Below are 23,939 nucleotides of genomic sequence, written 5' to 3'. Positions count from 1 at the left end.
CTACATTTATTCCAGGTGTAATTTTCTTCATTATAAGGATGCATTCTATTCCAAGACTGTTTGCATAAAAGTAAATGTTTTGATTGCAAATGTTTGGAACACAGAATTTTGATTTGGGACCCAAGAAAATGGGCGTTTCCAAAGAGAGAAACCAAGTTTTGTAGAAAAAGAAAAAGAGCTATATCAAGGAGTGTCTCTGAAAGCCACCTTTTTTTCCAAAGCTTGCTTTGTGCTGCAGTCGAGCTCTTGGGAACAGGGCACAATTCTTTTTTAAGTTCTTCAGTTTCAGATGAAGAAAAAGAAAAAGGTGTCTATTGGGGCAAAAGTTAAATTGTTAAAGAGGGGAGAACTCCTATGATTTTTTTTTCTGAGAAAAAAACAACTCATCAGTTTAACCGTTACTCTTTATAGACCGGTTTTGAAGATAAATGCTAATTGCACACTGAGCTGTGGCAGAAAGAATGACTGAAATACTTAATATGTACCTTTAAGTAGTGCGCACACACAAATAATATTCCTTCTCATTTAGACTGTAAACTCTTCCAGACAGGAACCTTATTTTCATACTGATCTGTCAAGTACCCAAGTGAGGTGGTGCAAAGTAACCAGACAGCTGTCCTAACAAGGCAAATGGCAATATGCTGCTCCTTTTCCTAGCATATAAGAACATACAAGATGCCTGAATGAGTTGGACCACAAATCTATGTAGCCCAGTATCCTGTATTTTACTATAGATGGAGCAGATGCCATGGGGAAGAATATTTATGCAGAACTTTATCCAGACTGAGCTGACTTCTACTCTTCTTCTCTTAGAGCTTTCAGCATCTAAAGACCCAGGAAATGCTAATCTAGAGATGGCAACCCCAGTTGTTATGTTTAATACTCACTGAGAGAGATGCCCTGACTAAATTTGTCTAATTCTCTTTGGCACCTTGGCCACTAGAACATCCTGTGGCAATGAGTTCCACAAGTTAACTACACACTATGAAAAAGAAAAACCTTCTGTGTGTTAAACCTGCCCCTGTAATAATGTCATTGTCTTCCCCCTAGTTCTGATAACTGTGAGAGGTGGAAAATAGTAAATCCTTACATACCTTCTCTGCATAATTCATTATATTTTGGACCTCTGTTGTATCCCTCCATCATCTTTTCTCTAAACTGAAAAGACCTTATTTAGTCTCTCCTGTATGCAAGCCTGTCTCTGCCCCTAATCATCCTTGTAGCCTTTCTCTATATCTTTTCTAGTTCTGGTGTACTGTAGTACTATAGCCCATGTACTTTCAGTGCAGAGGATATATTGGGCTTGTGAAGGCAGGACTGGAAAGTCCCGTATTCTGATAAGCATCATCACAGAAATGGGCAGCTACAGGATGGATTTTTTTTTTAACAGCACAACATGGGTCACTCTTTCATAAGGGCTCAGTCCCAGATAGACACTTACGTAGCCAGATTTAAGAGTGCCTTTGTACACTGGGTGCTGAGGTATTTGGAAATCTAATGGTAGGTGTCAGAATGGGACCTGCTGATTGGTCTCTTCCCAAGCTGGTGTTGAATTTTTCCTGCCAAATAATCTTTCTGGTCCCTTGGAGGACCCCATTTTTTTTATGTGAATACCTTCCAACACCCTGGAGATCATTGTCTTTTGGGTGTAGTTTTAACAGAGCCCTAGGAAAAGGGAGCTTTTCAGGTTTTGTGTGATGATTCTTATAAATCTGTTACAATGAGCATTTACTTGTAATGAAACATTGTTCCACTGCCTTTTGTAAGTCACAAGTTCCTAATTTACTGTTACTGGAGGGAAAGAGTTTAGCACTGAGCTTTCCAGTAGAAGGCCTAGCCTTTTTTTGTGAAGCTCTCTGTGTGGTACTATAGCTAGGTCATAGGGGACCCTCTGCCCTGCCTTCTGCCTAGGAAAGAAAAAAGTCTGTCAGTGTTTTAGTTTGGTCAAGGTACAAGTTCCCAGGGGATGCTATGGGCAATCTTTTTCAACATGGGGGTCGTGGGAACATATACATGGAGGGTAGTATACAGCAAAGATAAATGAGGGGTGCCCCAAGGAGGCAAGATATCCCTACACAGCCTGACAGATGGGCAACTCAAAAGCTAAAGTCAAGTGTCCCAGCCTAGATGTGTGAGTCTTTCTGTATGAATGGCTAAAACAGGCAAGTGGATGTTGGATTACTGCATCCAGTTCTGGGCGCTGCACTTCAGGAAAGATGTGGACAGCATTGAAAGGGTCCAGAGGAGGGCCACTCGCATGATTGGGGGGCAGCAGGACAGGCCCTACGAGGAGAGCTACGGGACCTGAACCTGTTCAGCCTCCACAAGAGAAGGGATCTGGTGGCCATCTATAAACTTATCGGGGGGGACCAGCAGGAAACAGGAGAGTCCCTGTTCTCCTGAGCACTACCAGGAGTAACTAGGCCACAAGTTGACCGAGAGTAGGTTCAGGCTGGATATCAGGAGGCACTACTTCACAGTCAGAGTGGCTAGGATCTGGAACCAATGTCCAAGGGAAGTGGTGCTTGCTCCTACCCTGGGGGTCTTCAAAAGGAGGCTAGAGAGACACCTCGCCGGGGTCATTTGGCCCCAGCATTCTTTCCTGCCATGGCAGGGGGTCGGACTCGATGATCTGCTCAGGTCCCTTCTGACCCTACCAACTGTGAAACTATGACTTGCCATAGGTCAGTGTTAGAACCACTGGAGCTCTTGATTCTCAGTTTTGTGCCTAAATCACCACACTAAAATTCCTCCATCTTTCTAGCACATTAGTTAGACCAGGGCTGTCCAACAGCTACACAACCAAGGGCTGAACACCCCATGAGCCAAATCCACAAGGGCCACATACTTGCAAGCTGCACCCAAGCAAGCCATATATAGCCCCCTCCTCCCGCAGGCTTCATGCCATGTGGATGCTCCCTCCTCTTCCCACACCCCCTCCCTCCACTTTGTGCCCATGTGGCCCCCTGGCTGACCCTTGGCCATCCACACTGCACTGCCCTGCCCCCTGGGGTCGGGGGAAGCAAAAGAAGCTGGAGGGGAGTAGGGGAGCCTGGAGACTTCAGCTGTTCTTGCAGCTGGAATGACGAGGGGAGCCGCAACCACAACTTAACCCCTCATGAACCACAGGCAGCCCTTAGGCCACCAGTTGGACAACCCTGAGTTAGACTGGCTGTGTACATCTGCCTCAGTGTGAGTTGCATCACTTTGCTACTCACCCATTTTGTAGGCAATTTACAGCTGCTCTGCAACATGCATCATTCTTTCTGTCACTGCTGGGCTTCAGCCAGTGATGACATTTCTGATGAGCGCCGCTGGGTTTCACTGGAACAGCTTCAAGCTTTTCATCACTTACTTATTTTCATTTCTTACAAAAGTGGAGCTCGGGATAGAGGGACAAAGTGCAACAGGCAAGACTGACCAAGGCTGTGATAGGTGCCAGCTCAAGTGCATGCATTCTCCTCTTACTGATTTTAACCTGAGCACTGCCACATGCATTTAACTGTTAACAAGAGCCTGATGCCATGAGCACAACACAACACAACCCCTATACAGGGCATGAGGAAGTTCATAACCATGCCCCCCCCCCCCAAAAAAAAAGTCACCTGGGCTAGCTTCATTTGTACATATCTGTGTTTTTTTATTTCTTGTTTTGTTCGAAATGACCTGTACCACAAGAATACAATTGATTTATTTAACAGGTTGTTTTTTTTTTTTAAGGAGCAGATAATAGTTGAGTAGATACGGTTTCTTTCACTGTCTGACTAGAACTCCCTGCATCCTTCTCACAGCTTTGCTAGCTCTCTGGTTTCCCCATATAATCCAGCCACAAGAACAGGTGGCCTTGCACCACGTGATTGGTTTGTAGCTTGTGGATACAAGGGGAAGCTCTTTTTTTTTCTCAACTCTGGTTGAGGAAAAATTCCAACCAGTTACATTCTCCGGTCTTTCTCAGTGCCATTTCCTTTAATAGCTGCTTAGTGCTTACACTTCTGCAGCATGATTTTTAAAATATGTTTGTAATAGTTAAAAACAATTATGCCTTAGTTAGGTTATGACGAGAAAGTAACACCCCCTATTTATCCTGACTGCTAATGTGAGGTTGTGGTTCAGTGTTTCTTCTGTCACTTCATAGTTTTGCTCCAAACGTAAATCTATGTGTCATTGCACCAGTTACCTTAAATGATCCCTGTGAAATGTATTTTGCTTAGAAGCCAGAAACCTAAAGGAATGTGGCCAAATAAGAGAAGCTGGCTCATCGAAGCCTCTTGGGGAGAGCTGCTTTGCTTTTATAGTATCTGGCAGGTGCTTGGGTTTCTGTTACCTGTGCACACAAACTTTTGCTGTATGAGTGGGAGTAGTGATACAGCTCCCACAAGAATGACTGCTGGACTCAGGCTTCCAGTTTATTACTTCTGAGTCTTATTGTACAGTTACTACATATGTTTAGTACCCAGGAGCAAGCCAGGTTCAAGCTTCTCTTACACATGTGAAGTTACAATGGTACAGGACTGGCTTGGTGACTTGGATGCTAGGTAAAGATTCCCTACAGGGATCTAAGGGAATCTGTCCTAGATTCCTATTTAATGTTTGAATTCTTGAATCCCAGATCATGTGCGAGTGAGACTGCTGAGCATGCAATGGCTTTAACAGTTGCTGCAGCCCTACAACCTATTTCAAAGTGCATTGAGAGGGCTGGAGCATGACAGGGTCCATAAAGCCAGGTTCTAGTCTCTATTTTTGAGCACCCACCCTCATTGTATCTAAGCTCTAGTATAATGGCAGTACAATAATCCCAGGGGTATGCTGCCTCTGAATACCACTGTAGCCAAAGAGCCCAGACCTTGTTTCTTAGGTAAGGCTGTGGGGGGCTTTTAGGGTGAATTCCATGCCTGTGTTCCCTTCACAAATCCCAGGAGAAGTTCATATCCCCTTTTCCTGTAAAAAAAAAAAGGGGGGGGGCGGTGGCACTTGCTAAGACACTGACTTCCCAGTTTGGATTCCAGTCTGCTGAAATGCTTTCATTGCTTGCCACAACAGCTGTATGAGCTGTGAGTGTACCTCTGGGCAGATAAGTTCTGCAGAGGTCATGGAGAACCAGGGTCTTGAAGCTTTTCTCTGAGAAGAGTATTTACAGCAAAACACCTTTATGGTCTGACTAGCTCCACTGGTGGCACATTTTTGGGAGGAGGGGTGTGTGATGGTGCTTTCTGCCATTACCACTTTGGTATCTTTACAGTCCCCCACCAAGACAAGAATCCCCTCAGTAATCTAGTCATAGTCTGAACAAGCAACTGTGGGATGGGAGCTAGACTTGCCACCTCTTCTGAGGCTCTTTTTTTTTTCTCTTCATTTGGGCTTAGCCTTTCTTTATTCAGAAACAATCCCAGTGCTAGCAGAATAGGAAGAATCCCTTTTACAAATGCAAGCAAAATTGCACCATTTTCAGGGACCTGACGTTGAGGCCAGTGATGGTTATAGCTTCTTCTCTGGCCTTCACAGTCAGGTTGCACAGAAAAGAAGCCGGACTAATGACGGAGAATGGTGTGCAATGCTGCTGCCAGAAGGAGGTGGAGGGAATATGGCATGGAAGGGAACCCAGTGTATTGGCCACAGCTCAGCCTGGTACGTTAGTAAAGGTACTTATGCCAAACAGACAGAAACACTTGCCAAGGTAAAGTATGCACTTGGAGATGGCTACACAATGATCACACACGTGGCCAAGTGCCCTCTCCATCATGGGGAGTTGCATGAGTGTTTCACACAATTAGAAATTTTGCTCCTTAGAAGCCTCTGGGAGGAGACATGGTGCTCAGCATAGGAGTCTGTTCAAAGCACAAGGCTGTTGTCTGCTCTCTGTCCTGGGGAAGGGAGTGCAGGACCTGTCACATTTCCCAAGTGGCTTCTGGCTCCAGTGCTTAGTGCTTTGTTCTACGTGTTTTCTAAAGTGTGCAATCCCAGGGATCTCCCTCCCGTTTCTGAGTGTAGCACTGGGTAAACAAGGCTGAAGGAGCAGCACCAGGGCATACTGCAGAGCTAGATCAGGGACCAGAGGCAATCTAGCCACCTGATTAGGGTCTAACATACTCTGCTGAGAAAAAGGGAGCACAGTGCTAGTACAGCTAATGTGTTTCTGGTGCCTGAGTGAGCATGGGTAATGCTATGATGTGCCACAAGATGAACTGTAACTGTATCCTGAGTGAAGAGGCCTGGGCAGTGACACCTGCTCCTGTGGAGAGTGAGCTTAATGCACGGCCTGCTCTCCCCCTCTTTTGGGACCATGCCCACTCAGCTCATACTATCTCTCCTGGGCCTGCCAGCAATGGGGGCAGTTAGTGCTAGTTAGATTTTAGGGTAGACCTGACTTGAAATACTCCCTGCCCACGCTCGTGAACAGCCAACAGATGATGATTTTCTGCTATCACTAACTCAGGCAGGCTTTGAACAAGAGATGTAGACAAGGAAGTCCTTGACTAGCCATCTCAAGTATTCTTAGCCACCCAAATTTCTCCACAACCACTTCAGCTACAATAGTTCCTACCTAAACCAGTTGATGGACAAGGGCCAGACATGGCAAACAAGTGGGGAATAATCCCTCCCAATCAATATTTCATTAAAGGAATAAACTGTTGGAGCTGGCCCCACATCGGGAAGTATGCAGTGACTCGGGAATTCTGAGCAAGGGATATGGTAGATGGGATGTAGTTGCTAAGGTTTGAACACCTCCATCTCATTTGTTTTGGGGGGTTTTTTATTTGGTGCCCAACAGCAGGCTCCCAGGCATGGAGTTACTTTCTCTGGCAAACAGTTCCCTTCGTCTCCACTAGCCTGGAGTTGTGTGAAAGCAAATGTCGCATGTTCAAAGAAAGGGGAGGGCATGCCCAGGTGTGTTTTGGGTTTTTTTTTGAGGGGTGAAGCATGTTTGTATTTGGGCCCAGTTGCCACATGCTCTAGCACAAGCACCTATGTGAGTGTCAGAGGGTTAGTTTCTGAGCTGAGGCAGACTTGAGACACTATGGGGTGAAAAGTGCAGAAGGAGATTAAATAGCACCACATATGAGACGATGCAGAGATTATCAGGTGATGCCAGCACTGAAGCAGAATGTCAGGCTTGTTCCCGCTGTAGAAGGAGACTTGTTTCTCGGGACAGGTCCTGCCACTTCACTAGCCTGTGGGGACTGTGTGGGGGTGGGTAGCAGGCAGGCAGAATGACACACTGTACAAGGTTGCAGAATATCTTACATGGTTAGGAGCAACTTTCCCAGTAAGAAGTGGGGCCTCTATGTACAAGTGTTAGGTGTAGCTAGAGGAGTGCAGGAGGCAGACATTTTGAGATGAAGAGGTCCTATAATGCTCTTCTCTAAAGAAACCCGTGCCCCATGGTCCTGTCAGCTGGCAGAAGGTGACAAGCAGCAGGACCCATGGTGCCCCTCGCTCACTTGCTTGTTCGTGCTCTCTCTCTGCCCCCCCCCCCAACACCAGCAAAGCTTATAGTGTCTCTACTCTTCCTCATTCCCTGATTCCCTCCTCACTCCTCCTCTGGAGCTGGTGGAGGGAACTGAGGAGCAGGCGGCTCTGGATAGTGCAGAGAGCATCGCTGCTTCCATCTGGCCTCCTCCGCAAGTGCAAGAGCGTGCTCTGGTGTTTCCCACCGAGAAAACAAAAAAAGAGACATGGGTGACTGATTAAAAGAGTTTCCCCCTCTGTACATGAGATTCTGCAGCCAAGCCGACAGAGACATTAAATAATTCTTCCATAATAAATGATTGGAGATAAAAGCCAGTGGCGGCTGCTGCTGCTGTTTTCGATTGCTCCGTGTCTGGTTCTAGTTTGTTCCCCGGCCGCTGCGGGCTGGCACTGGGGCTGTCAGACCTTTGCCTCTAGCATTTCTAAAAAGAGTTTATGCATGGGGACCTTGCCCTGCAGTTTGATGCTGTAGAAGTGCTGCACGGCCTTGGCGGCTGTCTGCCGCAGGAGGGGCAAGGTCAGCAGCAGCTTGCCTGCTCGCCGTGGCTCCTCATTGCGCTGGCTCAGCTCGTAGTCCTGCAGGGCTTCATGGAGAAGGTCCTGGAGTTTCTGCACTGCCTCCATGTCCTCTATGTGCATGGAATCTGTGGAGGTTGAGGGAGGGGAGGAGAGCAGAGACAGCCAGTCAGCTAACGGCCTGGGAAAGGCCTTCATTTGAATTTAAGATTGTAGGTTGGCACTGCAGCTTCTGGAAAGCACCTCACTGGTAGGAAAGCTTCAGGTCACATATGTGAGGGATGAGCACGTGCCTCCAGTGCTGAACCTTGTGCCAGTCACCACTCAGGGGAACAGCAGGTTCCAAAAGGGCAGCAGATAGGGTGCACAGCCATTTTGACAAGTGCATGCAGCTGAGGTTGGCTTGGGGCTGGGCTGTACTTGGCTACTGCCCTCTAACCCCAATGGGGAGAGTCAAGAGCAGCGAGGGGGTGCTGCTGGTGCTTAGCACTCAGGAGTGATTTTGCATAAAGAGCAGCTTTAGCGCCTATGAGCTAGCTGCATGCTGTGTGGCTGTGCAGGGTGTGGGTGATGTGCATGCTCAGAGGTCATGCCCAGGATGTCATGTGTGGTATATGTGTGTGTGCAGAAGCTGCTCAGAAAGTTTTCTGCTCATCTTTTGGATGATTTTCCACTTCTCCACCAGGTTCTCAGCAGGGGAGGCTCTGAATAGGGCCTTCCTCACTTTACATAGGCCAACCTCATGGTTTGCCACAAACAATGCTCAGGAGGCATTCATATCATGTCAAGTGTTGCCAGCTGGTGAAACAGCCACTGTTGGCCCAGAGCTGAGAGCAGTGGCTGGGAGGCCTGGGAAGAATTTAAGATACCTAATTCCCCAGGAGATGCCATGCTGACAGACAGAGGTGGCAACACAGTGGGAGTGGGTCAGATTGGAAGAGCTGGCCCAGGGCAGACGTTCAGCAGTATCTTGTCTGTCCCTTCCCTGGAGTCAGGAGCCCCTCCTCTCTTTACCCCCTTCCCTGCCACTGCTTGAAGGCTCACACTGTATATCAAACCCATCATTAAAAACTCCGGCCTTGGTGCAGTGAATCCAAAAGAAATGGAGAAGTCTACCTATTTAAAAAAATCCCCATTAATATCCACCCACCACCTTGAATGTGCCTCCCAGCATCACAATTCCCCCCATCTTCGGTGCCCTGGACTGATCCAAGACACACACGTGCTGCAGCATGGCACTGGAAGTACAAGGCCCCTTGTCATGTTTCCATGTGTCAGGAGGGGGCAGGGTAACTCTGCTCTTTAGAGTGGTCTTGCCAGTGCATCAGAGGAACAGGCTAGCAGTGTCCCTTGTGCTGCTTGCCTCTTGTCACCTGACTTCAAGGGGGAGGAGACCTTAGGGCACATAATAACTTCACACACAGAGAAAGAGAACTGGGAAATAAAGACCCAGCTCAAACCTACTTGCCCCCCCCCCCCCAAATAATACCCAGCCTCCTTTGTGCTGACTGGGGCTCTCAATTGGCAGCTGACTGCAAAAAATAAAATAACGTTGCAGGATTAATTTCCTTGCAATCCATCAGTGAGCTGGTGTCGATGGCATTGATAAACTGTTAATTACAAAATCAATGGCTATGAATTTTTACAGCTGTCAAAGTGTCAAGGTGGAGGGAGGCTGCCTGGCCATGTCCCACAGGAGGCTATGGCATGGAAGTCGCAATTCACTTCCACAAACCCTGGCATCATGGCCAGAGCATGTGCATAACGGACAGCCAGCCTGTCAAAAAAGTAGCTGCAGGCAGGGCCTGTTGTTTCTCTCCCCTTTTCCATGTGACACAAGGTATTAAGTGGGAGCTGACCCATCACATCCCCCATAAGCAGGGCTCCATGTGTTTCGCAATCACAGACACTTCTGCATAGCTCACCCCTTGCTCTGGCTCTCTGCTCAAACCACCTCAGCACTATGGTCCTGTCTTCAGGGGAGGGGAACAAAGAGAATAAATGGCAAAGGGACAAGATTAGGGACAGGAAGTAATGGCCCCTGTTGAATATAGCATGTTGCCCTGAAGGCAAAGGCTTAGGCCAATTCAGAGGTCCAGGTGGAGTGGGTAGTAATGGCTTACACTGTAGCACAGGGCTATCCAACTGGCAGCTGCTGCATGCAGCCCAGTGTCATGCCATCCCTGTTGGTGTAGCCTGTTCAGTACAGCACCAAGTGGTAACTGGGGGTTCAGGATCTGCCAGCAGTCTGGACATGAAAGTGCTGGGAGATCATGGTCTTCACTCTTCTTGATGTACAAGCAAAACCCCCTGCATTCTTCCAAGTGCTTCTCTGATGTTTCACAACATTCAGGAGGAGTTGGCGACCAGCTACGGGTCTGGGAATGTACAGTACTTCCCAGCATGGCTCTGTCCATGCTTAGCTCCTCAGATGAGGTGAGAGCTAACCCACTGTTCTTGGTTATCTTTTGCACTGGTGTGCCCATAACCTGTGGGAAATTGGGGACTTCCTGGGTATGTATTAAAGAAGACAACCGACGCTGGGAAGCACATGCAGGCTAAATGCCAGACTCGGAGTTGACTGTGCAACATTAACCCAGCCTCTGAGGGTGCCTGCATCACGAGAAGTTTTAATTACAGGAAAAAGGGGGCATTCACCTATGCAAAAAATACCAGGTCTATAAAGTGGACAGAGTTCACTTCAATCAAGTGGACAGAGTTCTGCTCCTAACTGGGCCAGGCCACCCCAAAACATTCAAAGGGGTTGCAAGTGCTAGCTGAGAGCAAGATCTGGCCCAGCATTTTTCAACCCTTTTCTTGCTTTCTGTGATTCACAGAGCAGAACCATGCAGCAGCTTGCAAGAGTCATTCACTTTAACTGTCAAATGTCTCTGTCATTCTTCACTTTCTTTCCACTCCCATTACAGATTGTCAGCTCCAATGTGTCCTGGCCCAGGGACTGCCTGATAGTGCCTCAGACAGGACATGGCTCAGTGAGCATGGGGAGCCCCAAGTAACATTAAGTGCTAAGTCACTGCTGTAAAGAACTCAGGTAGCACTAAGAGACCAAAGTGTCTGTGTGTCCCTGCTTAAAGTAATTTCTCTTGAGGTGCTTCTGGTGCTATCCTACAATATTCACCCTTTAGTATGCCAGTTTGTTAGTGTGGGGACTGTGGCTGTAACTTTGTCCCCATCACTGCTTAGGTCTCTGTTCCCTTCATAAGCCAGTGACCTTCTTTGTAGGTTGGAGACTGGTTCTGCAAGAAGAGTTTATTAGATGGGCAAAAAGTCACGGTCCCACAATTAAGAAAGAGGACACATTTGGCCAAAAGCTCACCCTGGTTCAGAGGTGAAGCAAAGACAGTAATTAGAAATAAAAAAGCAATATATAACAAATGGAGACAGGGAGAAGAGATGGCGATTTATATAAAGCAGAAGTTGTGAAGTGCTGAAAATCAATAATGTAAGTGAAGGACATCAGGGAAAAATCCATAGCAGGCAGGGCGAAGGACAATAAGGAGGAGTTTCTTAAATACATTATGAACAAAAGAAAATTTAGAAGTTGTAGAAGGAAAGCCACCTACTTCTCAGGAGCAAATCCCAGGGTTGTCCAGGCAGCTCCAAAGACAGAAAGAAGACTACACTACTGATTTTGGTAAGAGTAGCAGCCTTACCAGGCCACAATATTGTACTCAACTTAGCTCTCCAGAGTGACCAAGCTAATTAGCCCAGGCATGATGCTGTACAAACACAGTCCCATATCTCTCTCCCAAGCCAAAACAGCATAACTATGTTGACATGGTGGCAGGTATTCTGTGTCCCTTCAGCAGATGTAGCAGGATGCTGTGTGACCCCCATGGGAATGGGTGAGGGAGGAGAGACTGGCAACTAGCGTGGACCCAGTTTTTCAAAGTCACAACAGAAGTCCTGTTTCTGGGAGGTTCTGGGGACACACGACTAGTCCCTGGGAGTACATACCTATTACTATATGGAGATGGTAACATCAGTAACAAGGCACAAGTTCACTAGCTGCTTGTCTATATTTGGAAGTGATGATAGACTTATTTGTACCACATGAGGATGGTGAAGTACTTTCCAGTCCATTATCATCTGAGGCTGATGATGGACACATCTCCTACAGATAACCATATTAATGTCAGTTGTCAGCTAACTTGCCCCGAGAGTTCTAAAAGAACTGGCCAAGAGATTTTACCTACTGATGTTAATTTTTAATGAAATTTTAAAATACCAGGGAACTGTCTTAAGACTGGAAAAGTGTGAATATGCCAGGTTTCAGAAAAAGGGGTAGTTAATTGACAGGCCAGCCTGATAGCAAGCCTGGGCAAAATAATGGAAAAGCTGATTCAGGCTTTTATTAAGAATTAAATGTTGGAAATATAATTAATGTCAATCATCATGGTTTTTAGGTGCTATAGGTGTTGTCTTGCCAAACAAAGTTAATTTCATTCTTTGGTGAGATTACAAAACCAGTGGATAAAGATAATTGGAACAGTGCAATAAACTTCAGCTTTTGCAAGATGTTTGATTTAGTCCTACATGCCATTCTGATTTTTAAAAATTAGCACCAGGGGCTATCAATAGAGTGGACATGCATTGATTTAAATTGGCTAACTGACAGCTCTCAAAGCAGCTGTCAATGGAAACATCACTGACTGGTGGTGTGCTATAGGGGTTCTGCAGAGATCAGTAGTAGACCTGACATAGGTCAACATTTTTCAATGACTGGCAAGTACATTTTAAAAAAAAATCACTACAAATAAGATATATGGCTGAGACGCAGTGGGAGAGTGGTGACTAATGGTGAAGGCATGGCAGGGCCATAACAGAGTCTGATCTGTATCACTTGGTAAGCTAGACCTATTAACATGCATTGTAATCTTGAATCCATGCAACAGCTTACAAATGAAGGAATAGAGAATCCTGGAAGGGAGAGAGGGACCAAAACAGATGAGCAGTTCAACAGAAATTCAGGTAAATTCCTATTAGTAAGGGCTCCTATACCTATTTTTGAGAGGGTAATTAACTAGTGGAATAAATTAGCAAGGGCAGGGAGGTGCTGTTCATCTCCTTCTGTCTTCAAGTCTAGATACCTTTTTGGCCTGACAAGTTACTGCACTTAACCTGGAGACCTAAGGTTTCAGAACCCACTTTGCCCGGTTGGCATGAACCTGCATTTCTCTAACTTTCTAGCACCATGCTTTAGACACCAGGACACAGATCAAGTATTGTCCAGCTAACTCTCCAGTGCTCCTTTCAAAGTTGGCTTTCTGGGCAACCAAAAAAAGGAGATATGTGGGGCCAGGAGGCAGAAAGACAAGCCAGAGAGTGTGTAGCTCCTTGAGATGGATACTACCTGGTGGAGAACAGGTCTAGGGTTCTAGCTTGAGCTCTTATTCCTAACAGGGCGGAAGCTTCTTTATTTTTTCTTGTTCATTTTATCTAATAACTATTAAATGCAAAGAGCAGTAGATCGGCTTCAAAAGGAGCTCTTAAGAATGGTCTGGACTGTACCCAGTCTGTGACATGATGGTTGGCACCCTGGGCTGGAAAGTCATAGGTACAGTTTCAAACTTCATCTGGCTGACAAAGGGCCTTGAATGAAGACTTCCAGTTTCCAGAACAAGTGCCCTAACCTCTTTGCTATCAAACTGAACAGGGGAGGATCTTCACCTGGCAGGGCTTTTCGCATAACTTAGGCACACATATTTCCACATCCACACTGTAAGGGGACTAGAACTGCTACATTGTACAGCTACAGAACTCCCACTCAGGTGCCCAAATGGGACTGAAGTCTGTCCCTAGTGGTCCTTTGTGGTCTTAAACTCTATGAAACTAGGCTGAGGCAGGAAGCTCCTCACCTTGCAGTCCTCATCTCCAGTTCTGACTTTTCCTGGTTGGATTGCTTTGTGAGGCAAGACCTTCTTAGCTACATGTGCAGTACCAATATAGCTCCCCAGATCCCTTTTATTTGGGACAAACTCTCGCAGAAGCATCCCAGGTATTCTTCTAGCTCTGAATAGTGCTGCTATCTCTTAAATTAATATTTTAACTAATATGGAGTACTGCGTCCAGTTCTGGGCACCGCACTTTAAGAAGGATGTGGCCTGCCTTGAGAGGGTTCAGAGGAGGGCCACGCGCTTGGTTGAAGGGCAACAGGGCAGGCCCTGTGAGAAGAGGCTGAGAAACCTGAACCTGTTCAGCCTCCGCTTGCTGAGGGGGGATTTGGTGGCTGCCTACAAACTCATTAGGGGAGATCAGCAGCAGATAGGAAGGGCCCTATTCCCCCCCAGCAGCACCTGGGGTGATGAGGAACAGGGGCCAGAAGCTGCTGGAGAATAGGTTCAGGTTAGAGATTAGGAGGCACTATTTCACTGTTAGGATGGCTAGGATCTGGAAACAACTTCCTAGAGAAGTGGTCCTCGCTCCTACCTTGGGTAAAATTCAAAAGGGGTTGGATGAACACCTGTCTGGGGTCATGTGATCCCAGCGTGTGCTCCTGCCAGTGGCAGGGGGTCAAACTAGATGATCTGTTCAGGTCCCTTCTGACCCCACACTACCATGAAACCATGAACTGGCACTGGTGAAAGGTGCTAGCTTAGGAGATGGTGGTTTGAACAGGGGCAGGGTGGGGTGGCTCCCTCTTCCTCATCTTTGCCAGTGCCACATATGTCTTGTCTTGAAGATGTCTCCAGCTCCCTTTTTGCACTTAAAGAGTTCTGTCTCTGAGACCCATTCAGGCATCTATTGTGGTGATGGCTTTGGTGATGTGAGCTTGTGCCTACTGAGAAGGAGATCAAGACCCCTCTCTTCATTTCACGCTGGCCAGGGAACAGCTGCCAAATGATAATGGGTCACTCTTTACTAGAAATGGAACTGAACTTCAGCCCCCCACACCTTTTGTGAGGTTTAAAACCTGGTGGTGCCTCAGTTTGACTTTACCAGTCATCACAACCCCAAGCCAGATTTACACTAGGCCTTCGAGTAGACTCAGAAAGCTATCAGCATTCCTCAAGCCCCAGAACCAACCTGTCCCATTGACCTGAGACTGGCTGGAACCAGCACAGTAGTGGGGAAAACTGCCCTAGACCATTCTTCAGTCTCCAAAAGGCAGCTGACTCCCCCTAACCCAGGGCCCGAATGGAGGTGGGAGTCAGCATGTGAGCAGTCTCCTCTTTCCTATCTCAACTCCACCACTCCTAGACACTCCACCCTCTTTATCCCAGGCCCTGTTCTGAGAGGTAATGGGGTATGGAACTCATTTCCCGAGCCAAAAGTCAGCCGGGCAAAAGTAGCAAACAGCAAGGGAGAACTGATCCATAACAGATCTGTTTGTGCTAGCCAACTCATCACCTCCAGTCCCACTGCCTTGTTCCCAGAGGTGCATCTGCCCCACAGCCCCAGTACTGCTGGGACTTTATTCCAAGCTTGCTTCACTTGCACATGCCAAACCCCCACTTTTTCAGGGACATGCCCACAGCTGCTCTCAGATGCATCAGATACAGGGAGATCAAGGATGACTGTAGGGGTAACCCTGGAGTGATGGGTCTGGTGCATGAGAGCAGAAGCAGGTGGATGAGGGATGAAGCTCTCCCTCGATGTACTGAGGGTATATGTAGTGTAGATGTACCCAGACTCCCCAAAGACATCCTAGCATCATGACTTACTCAGCACTGGCAAGTGCCAAACACTTCTGGGCCTTGGTGGCCTCTCCAGCCATGACTTTACCTGAGTTGGCAAGGGCCAGGGCCTTGAGTGTGACAAACTCCTCCTTCTCCACCTTGAGTTTCTTGTACCGGCGCACCAGCTGCAGGATGGCCAGGTACAGCTCTAGCAGCCCTGTCAAGCGGGAGTGCTCCTCATCCATGATGTAATCCTCAGCGTAGACCAGCTTGTCTTCGTAGGGCAGTGAGCGGTACACAATGCCCAGGATGAGGATCTCCATCCAGGCGCTCTGCAGAAGGCTCATCTGGTCCCCCAGGGAGAGATTAGAGAAACCTGGCAGGGAAATGACAAGCTGGGTTAGACTGGGAAGGGCTGCAAAGGCTCTCTGCCACCTGAGACCCAACCACTCATTCCCCTTCTCCACTGTCACAACATCCGATACTGATAGCACTTGCCACTTTTCTGTTTCCAGCCTGGGATTTACTTTCCTCTTGCCTCTGTTCCCTGGCAGCCCAATGCTCATGCACCACCAGTAGCACATGCACCCCATTCCTTGCTCCCCGTCCTCCCACAGCACTGCCTGCTGGTGCATTTCCCCCTGCTCTTCCTGCGGTGAGGGAGGGAGTAGTGCTGGAGCAGGAGCCGCACAGCCGGGGCGGGTCGGTTGCAAGATGGAGCTGCAAGCGGCTCATCTGGAGGGTGCGACAGGGAGAGTGGGGAGCAGCTCCCACTGCTGTGTGCACCCTGGGAGAGCATGGGGATGGGGGACATGCCCCCATATCTGCATGCGTGGTGGGCTGGGACCAGGGCAGTGCCAGGCTCTTCCTAGCAGGGGGCTGGGCCAGGCTGCACTTGGGGCAGCCAGTGGTGGTGCTGGAAGAAAGGCTACAGGAAGGGCTGTAGCCACCCCAGAATTTGCTGTAGCACCCACACAACCTCCCTCCCAGCGCTGCTGCTGCCCAGCCCGAGTGCAGCGTGGCCCAACACCCACTGCTGGGACGAGCCTAGCACAGCTCCGGCCCCCGCCCACAGCAGCAGCCTGCACAAATACAGGGGCACATGCCCCTCCTGGGGGTGCGCATAGCAGTGGCACTGAGGGGGGGCTAAATGGGAGGGGGGGCTCACATGTAGCAACCACTAGGGATGCATGAGTGTGCTTCTGTGGGGTCACCCTATTTGATTTAATTTGGCCCGAATCAGGGACAGTGATTTGATTAGTTGATTCAGATCACCGTCCCCAATTCAATTTGGCTGAATCCGAATCTGAAGATTCAATGCTGATTCAGAGAATCACTGATTCGGCCATAGACAGCTTTAAATGTTTTTTCTACATACTATGAGGTACCAGTGTGACTTGTGAACGCTGCAATGCTGGGGTGGATGGAGTGTCTCACAGGAGCGTGGGGGGGAACCAGAAGTACTTCTGGTTCACTTCCAGGTCTGCTGGGGAGCAAGTGGGGGGGCCACTCGGTGATCAGTCATGGGAGGACCCCAGGTGCCCCCCCACAACCCAGGAGGCACCAGTCACTGAGCTGGTGGGTGTGCGGGGGGTGGGGGGGCCCTGCATGCTCCCCAACAGACCTGGAAATGGACCAGAAGTGCTTATGGTCCACTTCCAAGTCTGCTGCTGAGCGTGCTAGGGACCCGCCATGCTTCTGTGGGATGCTCTTTGCACCCCAGCATCACAGCATTCACGAGCCACCTGCTACCTAGAGGTATGTAGAAAAAACATTTAAAGCTGTCTCTATGTCTGAATCACCGAATCTTTCCAAATTGATTCCGAGGGTTCTGATTTGATTTGGAGAGATTAAAGGGTCCTCTGATTCGATTCAGAGATTCAGCCACTGAATCAGGCTGACGGGCCTTGCGCCTGGCCAACTGCACGCTGCCTGTCAGCAGTCCGCAGAGTTGCATGTACAACCAGCCCTGGGAAAGCGGTGCAGGTATGGCAGTGGCAGTGGTGCAGGGCAGTGGGTGTTGATGGCAGCAGTGGCTGCTGCACGTGAGCCTCCCCCTCCCCCAGTCTGGCCAGGCAGGTAGCACTTGTGAGGCCGGCAGAGGGGCACCACTGTCCTTGCCCTCTCTGGCCTGGTCCTGAGAGCAGGTACAGAAGCACACTCCCTTTCCACTGCCCCTCGGTGATCGGCCATGGGAGGACCCCAGGTGCCGCCCCCCCCGACCCCTCCCACCTGCCATTCAGATGCTCACTGCTGTCCAGAAAGGGGGTGGAGGAGAGCAAGCTGAGGTGGGGCAGAGGTACTGCGGTGTGCTGCGTGGGGCCAGCAGCACTCAGTGTGCTCCTCCCCACCCCGGGTAAGAGGCAAACTATGGGAACGCACTGAGGAAGATGCCGCCACAGCGCCCTGGGGCACACACATTCCCCAACCACCTGCCCATGCATATCCCCTGCAGCCTTTCTAAGTACCCTGAGGATATGCGTATCCCCAGTTGACAACCCTTGACTTAAAGTTATGCCACTCCAAGGCAGGATTATCTCTAGTCCACCTAATTTTGGTCCTGTTCCATTAAGGTATGGCCACTCCCCACAGCTCAACCCAAGCTGAAGTTCTCCAGCATCCCAGGATGCAGTGGCCCCTCCTGAGAGTGAGTGGGGACTCCAGGGCACAGCAGAGCCAGGCAAGGTGCTTCTAACCTGCTGCTTCTACCAGGCAGAGCCAGCCTCACAGCCCTGGAGCTTGCTCACATTGCTCAGGCCCAGGAGTCCAGGAATGTGCCTGCAGGGAGGGTGTTCAGGGACAGGACTTCCCATCCCTGCTGGGCTTGGGAGGCAACCAAGGGTTCAGGCACCTGCCAACCATGGGCACTGCTGGGTGAGCCAGGCAGGGGGACTGCCATGTTGCAGCCGCTAAGCTTAGCCCTGGGGCCTGGGCTTTTTTCCCTCTGGAGTACCCCACCCCACCCCCCGTGCTGCTGCTGGACTCCAAAGTCCTGACCCTTTTCAGTGCTCAGATGGTGCCTGGCTGACTGCCAGCACAGGTGGAGGGGAGCCTCTAGAGAAAAAAAGGATCAGGCCCATTGGAGCTCAAGCAGTGAGCCAGTCCTGCCCCTGTTCACTAAGCCTCTTAGTGGCAAATCACCACTGTGCAGGTGAAGGAAAGTCAGAGGTGGTTTTTCACCTTAAAGTGCAACTGCTGCACAAAGCTGAACAACACTAAGCTGATTAACTTTTGTTCAGCTTACAGAGTAAGGTATAACGAGGCCCAGAGAGAGCACTGCCCTCAGCTGCTCAAGAGGCATAACACAAAAAGGGAAAGCTGCTGCCTGGCCCTGGGGGGGAAGGGAAAAAACAAAAGAAAGTGTGTCCACTACTGGATCTCAAATGAATGGTGCTGATGGACTGTCTCAGTGGCTCAAACAAGCAGTGAGGCATCAGTAGCTTGGATGAATCCTGCCTAAGCCCATACAACCAGTCTCTCAGGGCACTTTGGAGTACCCTGGGTATGTGAAAGCACGATGGAGGACACCCAAACCCTTGGTGCTGGGTTCTCTCTCCTCTTTCACTCATGCCCAGACTTTCTCTCTCCAACCCCACCCAGTTTTTTCTCTACCACTTTTTCAGCCTCTTTCCTGTCTTTGCCCCTGGCTCCCTCACCTTGGGCACCCCCCTCTGAACTCAGCCTGTCTGTGAGCCACCAGCCCTGCCAGCCGTGATCTGTGCTTAGCACGATGCCCTTTATTCCCACAGCCCTCCCTGCACACACACTTGGGCCTGTGTTTGGGTCTAAGTAACCAGCCACCTGAATAATCATTTGATTTCTCTTGTTATCAAGTCAGCAATTAACAAAAGACCCAGTGATTGCTGTATCGACTGGCCGTGGGTTCCATTTTTCTATCTGCACTATCTCAGCCCAGGGAAGTGAGGGCAGAGGGATGGGTTAGTGGGATTTATTTATCACTACGCCATGTTTTGTGTTTGTGTTACCAGGGGAAGCAAGGGGTGATAATGGCATGGCAGCCCTTGGACATCCAATTTCCCTTATCAGGCCACTGAATAGAGAAGAGGCCCCCCCGGCCACATTAATTAACAGATACCAATCAGCTGTCACGTGTTGTGTGTGTGAGGTCTGAGGTGGGTGGGGGGAGGAATCGATAAGCCATTGGGGAGGAGTGCCGGAGGGAATGAGGGAGCAGCTGAAGAGGAGCCCAAGCCACCAGGGAGCAAAACTGCAAATCCTATACTAGCCAAACAGAGCAAAGGGAGGCAGACAGCCCTCAGCCAGGGGGGTTCAATCTGTCCCACAGCATCTGTTCTAGCACCACTGCCTGAGGGATGCCTCACACGATCCCCCAGTGTTGGAGATTTCTCTCCAGATAGCAAAATGAGCCTGTCCTGTGCCCCCCGTGGGTCTGAGGGGCAGCTGTAGCTGGCCACAAAGGTGGCTGTCCTGTAAGGATCTGTGTTCACAGCTGGACTTGTAACAAATTTGCTCCCTACTGCAAGCTAACAATGTGGATTCCTTTCTGTGTTTAACTCTGTGATTGTTTCTGTGGTACTTGCTTCTTCCTTTGTCTCAGCCCTGCTCTCTCCCTACCTTTGGCAGCTAGTAAACAGCTCCCTTTATCCCTGCTCCTGAATGCAGCACTCCTGAATGAGTGAATGGGAAGGTGCTGGGATGAGCTGTGGGCATCAGACCCCTGGCCCCTGGATTCCTGATGCCTTGGCAACATGTGTAGTTGGTTTTATCCCCTCGGGGAGAGAGGGGCTCTGTCCTGGGCAGAGCTGCTGTAGTTTTGGTTTCCAAAGTTTCTAGTTTGTTTTTTCTCCCCCACCTACCCCCCATCACCATTCCCTACTCCGTGAATCAAACCACTCCTGCATCAGCCTATCACCTAATGCTAGCAAGGAAGTAGCGTGTAGGGGTTGAGTGCTAACCTAGGACACAATTGTTTCAGTTTCTGGGTCAGTCACTTAATCTGTCTGTGCCTTAGTTCCCCATCTGTGAAAGGGGGACAGTTATACCCTGGCACACAGGAACAACTTGCTAAAGAGCATGAGTGAACTAGAAACAGATTGGCACAACTTGGAAACAGTTCTCTCCCCCGATTCCCTTGGCTTCACTCATCAATCTCCTGACCTGCCCAACTCCATGAACACATCTCTGACTTGATAATTCACCACTAGTGTTCCTAAGTCTTTCCATCCTGCAATCCTCCCTCCCTGTTTAAAATCCTCTAGCTTGACCTCCCTGTCCTCAGCTTCACATTTGCTTGTCCAGGCAGGGAGCAGATCCTTTCCCCAAAATGCCAGCTGCACCTAAAACAGTCCCCTGAGACCTCTGCACCCCAAATTCACTTTTCATCACGCACTTTTAATCTACTTTTTCTGATGTTTCTACCAGGTTTCGATTCCTCAAAAAGGCAATTAATTCCTGCTGCTTGTGTTCAATCTTTATCCCCAAAGGGAGGGCTCTGAACCCCATAGCCCATCCTAAAGAGAGATGCTGGACCCAGGCATCCTCTGCCCCAAGGGGCTGCACACCAGGTAAGAGTAAAATCTGACTTGCTTCCTATACTGCCTTTGTATTATAACTTGGGGACCCTCCTGTATATCTGCACGAAGGGCAGGCAGCTACAGAACAGCTTGGAAAACCACTAGCCTGCTGGTACAAATGAAGTGTATGTGTACACTAGATGGACCTAGGGACATTGGTTTCTTGGATCTACCCTTTGAAGGTCAGTTACTGCCAGAGATTTCCAAGTCAAGAGGCCAGATGCTGATCTCGTTTAAAGTGACAGCCTTTAGTAGAATTTCATGGGACTTGCGTGGAATAACTGGGTTTGCGCTGCCTTCTCCCCATTTAGAACCTGGCCCAGGGAATTCAGGCAGAGATCTTTGGGGAGCGCCAGAAGCAGTAAAAATGCTGGAAAACTCCTGTTTACTCAAGCTGATTGGTAACAATTCAAGGCTGCCATTTAACTTTTCAAGAGTAAATTGGATGCTTATCTTGCTGGGATCCTATGACCCCAGCTGACTTCCTGCCCTTTGGGCAGGGGGCTGGACTCGATGATCTCCCGAGGTTCCTTCCAGCCCTGATGTCTATCAAATCTATGAAATCTTTGAAACTGCCATCACTAAGGCACGTACTCCCCACCAGACCCAGAAGTGGACCTAAGATGCTTCTGGTCCACTTCCAGGTCTGCTACTAAGCACACTGGGGACCCCCCCACACACACACACACTCCTATGGGATGCTCCATCTGCCCCAGCATTGCAGCACTCATGAGCCGCCTGGTACCTTGAGGTATGTAGAAAAAATATTTAAAGCTGTGTCTATGTCCGAATCGCTGAATCTTTGTGAATCTCTCTGAATCGATTCTGAGGGTTCCAGTTTGATTAGGAGAGATTAAAGGGTCTCCTGATTTGATTTGGATTCAGAGATTTGGCCACCAAATCGGGCCAGATCTCTGCCGAATTAAATCAGTGACTGATGGTTTGCACAGCCCTACTAAGAAGTGCCTGGCACAGCAGAGCCACAAACCACTTGTCTTTGGTGTAAAGTGATATAAATAAATAACACTGGGGGCTCTCATCCAGATGCTGCTTTCTCCACTCTCACTCCTTTATGCCAAAGCTGCCTACACAAGAAGTCCTCTGACAGGGGGGATCCCCTGGCAGCGCATAGTCAGGAGGAGGGACCTACTTCTGTCTCCCCAGATGAAAGTTGCTGGGTGGAAGTCAGAGCTGTCCTAGATTGCTGTATGGGGCTGAAACAGCCCCTGATCAACCTCCAGGTCTCAGAGAATCAGCATTGAATCTTCAGATCTGGATTCAGCCAAATTGAATCAGGGACAGTGATCTGAATCAAAAAAATCAAATCACTGTCCCTGATTTGGGCCAAATCTGAATCCAAATCAAATAGGGCCTGTTTCGCACATGCCTACTGCTTAGACCAACAAAGATACAGCCCCAAAAGGAATGCAACCCAAGGAGTCTGATACAAAAATTGTGTGTGGAAGGTCACAGCCATGCTAGCGTTATAGCACCTAGGATTTTCCTGCTGTGAAACATGACTGCACTAGAGCCGCTGCTTCATAGCATCCAAGAATCTCTAGCAATTGAACATTACTGCATCATCGGAGCTGTTTTCCAGCACAGCACCCAGAACCCTTCAGAAATGAAAGACAGGTAAATCTTCTCCACTGGGCTCCAGCACCCAGGAATCATTACGTGGACCTGATCCAGAAAGACGCTGGGAAATCAACTCAGCCCCACACCTCTCCTACCTCCCAAGTTCCGCGCCTCATACTGAAGCATCCTGTGCCTGCAGTGCTGAGTCCAAGCTGCATTCCCTCACTACTTCCCCGTACTTTACTGGGTCACCTCTAGCACATGGACACACACACCTTTCCCTCCTGTACTCCAGCTGGTGGCTGCCAGATCCCATGTGAAAAGTTGCTTTATTTGCTCTATCTGATCTGACATTCAGATTTGTTTACTTTATTTCAGTGATTTGGCAGCTCTGAGCTCCCAGAATTTAAAAAACCCCCACTTAATTTGTGGCAAGTGAAGTTCATAATCTGCTAATTTATTATGATTTCTGTCATCCTACAGTACCATTAGCACAGGTAATAAAGGGAGATGTAATTATAGGATCTGAGGCCACTCCAGACACAGCTGCTGTCACTCCACTTGTCATATTTCATTCTGTGCTGGTGCTAGCGTCTTCCCAACAAGAACAGCACCACAGCCATCTTGGGAGAACCTCCATCATCATCACCTCTCAAGAGAAATCCCTTCCTGCACAGGCACGTGGAAAAGGTAGAAGAAATACAAAGGTGACTAACAAAGAGGGCAGGCAGGAGAAGGGAAGGGAGAAGGGGGTCTCATCCAGAGGGAAGGTCACCACCTGGCTAGGGAAGATACTGAGCTAATAATCTAACATTTTCCTGTTCCTATTTGCAGGAAAGTGGCTTTAAGCTTAACCAGTTTCATTTTGCTAACACTGTGGAGGAGTTTGTATTGGGAACTGGGTCCTTAGGGTGTTGGTCTCAGCCTTACCCTTTGCTGAACAAAAAACCCCACAAATCTTTCCCTGTGTTCTCAGCGTCTAAGACCCAAGGCATGTGGGAGCCCAAGCATCTGATAGCCATGATGTGAGGAAGTGTTGGGGTCTGGGATTCTATACAAAGCCAAGGGACCAAGCTGCCTGGCCACTCTGTGACAGTTATTCCCTCCTCCTTGCTTTGACTCAGCCCACTTGCTTCATTCATTTCACATTGCTAAAAGGAGGTTTTAAAAAAAGAAACCAAAA

The 23,939-nt window shown here is 48.9% G+C and overlaps 1 protein-coding gene across 3 annotated transcripts in view; it reads right to left on the bottom strand.

Annotated features, from left to right (window-relative positions):
• Positions 1 to 3,627: 3,627 nt before the first annotated feature.
• ESRRB (estrogen related receptor beta) overlaps positions 3,628 to 23,939 on the bottom strand; it is a 162,979-nt gene continuing 142,667 nt past the window's right edge. For all 3 annotated transcript variants that reach the window (XM_090033749.1, XM_090033750.1, XM_090033748.1), the window contains 2 exons: positions 15,730 to 15,999; positions 3,628 to 8,111 (listed from right to left, as the gene is read on the bottom strand). In XM_090033749.1, the coding sequence (XP_089889875.1) occupies positions 7,867 to 8,111; positions 15,730 to 15,999 (515 nt within the window). In that variant the 3' untranslated portion in view covers positions 3,628 to 7,866. The remainder of the gene's footprint in view (positions 8,112 to 15,729; positions 16,000 to 23,939) is intronic.

This window comes from Crocodylus siamensis, chromosome 2 (assembly GCF_052110815.1).
Source record: "Crocodylus siamensis isolate JL-2025a chromosome 2, ASM5211081v1, whole genome shotgun sequence".
NCBI classification, from domain to species: Eukaryota; Metazoa; Chordata; order Crocodylia; family Crocodylidae; genus Crocodylus; species Crocodylus siamensis.
Note: the sequence above shows the minus strand (reverse complement) of the source record. Positions and strands in the feature narration are given on the sequence as shown.